The sequence below is a fragment of the Hordeum vulgare genome, chromosome 2H (assembly GCF_904849725.1).
Source record: "Hordeum vulgare subsp. vulgare chromosome 2H, MorexV3_pseudomolecules_assembly, whole genome shotgun sequence".
Taxonomy (NCBI): Eukaryota; Viridiplantae; Streptophyta; class Magnoliopsida; order Poales; family Poaceae; genus Hordeum; species Hordeum vulgare.
In genome coordinates, this window is record NC_058519.1 from 89,003,456 (window position 1) to 89,006,073 (window position 2,618).

Consider the following 2,618-nt stretch of genomic DNA (forward strand, 5'->3'; position numbering starts at 1 on the left):
AGTTTGTTGCGGTAATGCATTTCTGGAAGTTTGCTTCTTGACCGAGACCTCCAAAATATGTCGCATGCATCTAAAACTTTCTTCACGATACTGTATGAAAGCATGAAACCACAAGTGTTTCTCACTCTGTTTATATTTGACGTGCTCAAACGTTTCTTCTTGTCAGAGTCAGAGCACTTGATTCTAGGAGCGAAAAAGGTTCTTCACATAAGGAGTTCGTACTTTGTTCATGCTTTGTTCAATTACATCCATTTCCTAGGGATTGAAGCGGATTTGGGGTGATTTTCATTTGTAGGGGATCTAATCCCCTTAATTCTTGTCAAAACCCCTTCAAATACCTCTCAACCGAATGAATTATCTATCATGAAACCTCGGGAGAATGTTTAAATAATTTAAAAATTGAAATGGATCTCATGCATCAAATAATTGTGATTTTTTTGGAATTTTTAGTACAAACTAACATAAAAGTGTTTAGTTCACTAGTTTAATAATTTAAATGTTTTTATATTAGTTTATAGAGGAAGTATTTGTTTTGATTTTTTTTTTCTTCAGCGCGGCTGAAGATGGGTCTGGACTCAGAAGTGGATTATCGAATTTCAACACCTTATTTTTTTTCCGCTTTCCTTACAAAATAAATCAACAAAACCTAACCAAAGAAAACTGTAGAAGAAAAGAAAGAAAGAAGGGAACAAGCTACACTATTCAGATATCCTAAAGCTCGGGTCTTCGTCTATTCAGATATGCTCTGTTCGTCGTCCTCACATGAAGAAGTTGGGCGCATCAACGTCGAAGGTCGGGTCGAACTCGAAAAGGTAGTCCATGCTCGGGGCTGACACGGCTGTGAACACCGACACCACCTCCTGGAGGTCGCCGTCCAACGGCCACTCCGTGTACGCGCCGGCCGGGTACGGCGACATGGTCGGACCCCCGTTGGAGCCAGACGCCACAGGCGAGGCCATCGACGGCGACGTCATCGGAGGTGAGACACAGACGCTGGTGTTCAGGCCGCCGTGATCGGCGTCCACGGCCAGGCCGGCTCTGAGGCTCTGCAGCAGGCTCTCCGCGTGCGGGTTGTGTTGGTTCGTCGGCGGCCTCCTGCCGCCGCCGCCGCCGCCTGTCGGCCTGCAGGTGTGCTGGCCGTGGTAGACGACGTCGAAGAGCACGGGGTCCTCGTCGGCGCGCTGCACCTGCTTGGTGGCGGTGCAGCCCTGCGAGTTGCGGTGGGTGCAGCGGTAGTACGCCCTCGGGTGCTTGGCGCCGAGGATGTCCTTCTGCCCGTACTTCCTCCAGCTGTGGCCGTCGTCGACAGGCCCCTCCGCGCCGCCGGCCGCACTCACCCTCACCTGGCTCGTCCACCTCGCCGTCGCCTTCCTGCCAAGAACCAAGAATTCAACAACAATTCAGCCACAATTCGGCGCATTCGGATGATCCAATTCCAGTGGTGCTCTGTTGTAGCATTTGAGTTGAGCTGGACCCTGTTTTTCTCACCTCTTCTTGGTGTTGGTCCTGAAAGGCTGGTCGGAGACGCCGCTGAGGGAGCTGGACGTGCTGGAGGGCGTCGTCGGGGCGTCGGAGGAATGTGCGGCGGCGACGAAGCCGATGGACCTGTCGGTGAGCGCGAAGATCTGAGCGGTGAGGGCGCGGCATAGGTCGACGGAGGTGTCCGGCGCGTGCAGGTGCAGCTCCAGCTGCCGCACCAGCTCCTGGATGCGGCACAGCTCCGACACCACGAGCTGCAGGTTCCCGCGGCCGGTGCCGTTTCCCTCCACGCTCTCCATTGCCGCGGACACGGAGGGATTAATCCGGCGCCTGCGCGTCCGATCGGCCGGGTAGAATGAGCCGAGGAGGTGATCAGTCTTCTTCTAGGAATGAATGGAGTCTCGATCGCGAGGTGCAGGAGAGGTGGTGGTGGTGGTGGTGGTGGTGACTGGTGAGAGGCGGGGAGACGAGCCGTCGTCTTATAGAGGCGGAGTTCAAGTGAAGTGAGGTGGAGGGGATTTGTTTGACCGATGGGGATTGTCGGGACTTCCATTTGATTGGCTGCTGCCTTGCCGGGTACGGGTGGGGTTTTGCAGCTGCAGGCCATTTGATTGTTTGACCGTTTTCCATACTCCGTCCATTGCAAAATACTACCAGAAAGCATTTCAAAACTTTAAAATTTTGAACTTCTTTACTTCGACTAAATTGATGGAGAAAAATATCCGTATGTACAATACAATAACGGATGTCACTAGATTAAAAAAAAAGTAGTTTTTCACATTTTATTTATTTTGTGTATAGTAGATGTCAGTACATTTATTAAACTTGCTCAAACATTCTCCCTCAACTAGAACCACAACACTTATTTTGGATTGGAGGAACTAGAAATTTTGATTTTTTTTAAATACATCTTAGTATATTTTTAAAACGAAGGGAGTCCAAATTAGTTCAATACCAACTCTAAAATAAATAAATTCAATAACATCATATGGGAATGATCTGAAGGGTTGGGAATGGTGCACAAATTCGTGTTTGGAGAGACCCATGGATCCCTCGTGGTCCTCCTTTCACTCCTATTCTCCTAAAGCGAAATTGTCGCCTTAACAAGGTAAAGGACTTCCTCGATGCTTATGGGAATT

At 49.5% G+C, this 2,618-nt stretch overlaps 1 protein-coding gene across 1 annotated transcript; it reads right to left on the minus strand.

Annotated features, from left to right (window-relative positions):
- Positions 1-586: 586 nt before the first annotated feature.
- Positions 587-1,932, minus strand: LOC123429674 (transcription factor WRKY19-like). Its single transcript, XM_045113685.1, has 2 exons — positions 1,489-1,932; positions 587-1,371 (listed from the first exon to the last, which is right to left on the minus strand). Exons 1-2 carry the CDS (start codon positions 1,776-1,778, stop codon positions 759-761), a joined length of 903 nt encoding a protein of 300 aa, XP_044969620.1. The 5' UTR covers positions 1,779-1,932; the 3' UTR covers positions 587-758.
- Between the last annotated feature and the right edge of the window lie 686 nt (positions 1,933-2,618).

Coding starts and splice junctions, on each gene's coding strand:
- LOC123429674 (XM_045113685.1), bottom strand. CDS start 1,778: ATGGAGAGCGTGGAGGGAAACGGCACCGGCCGCGGGAACCTGCAGCTC. Junction 1,372..1,488: donor AGGACCAACACCAAGAAGAG/GTGAGAAAAACA, acceptor GGTTCTTGGCAG/GAAGGCGACGGCGAGGTGGA.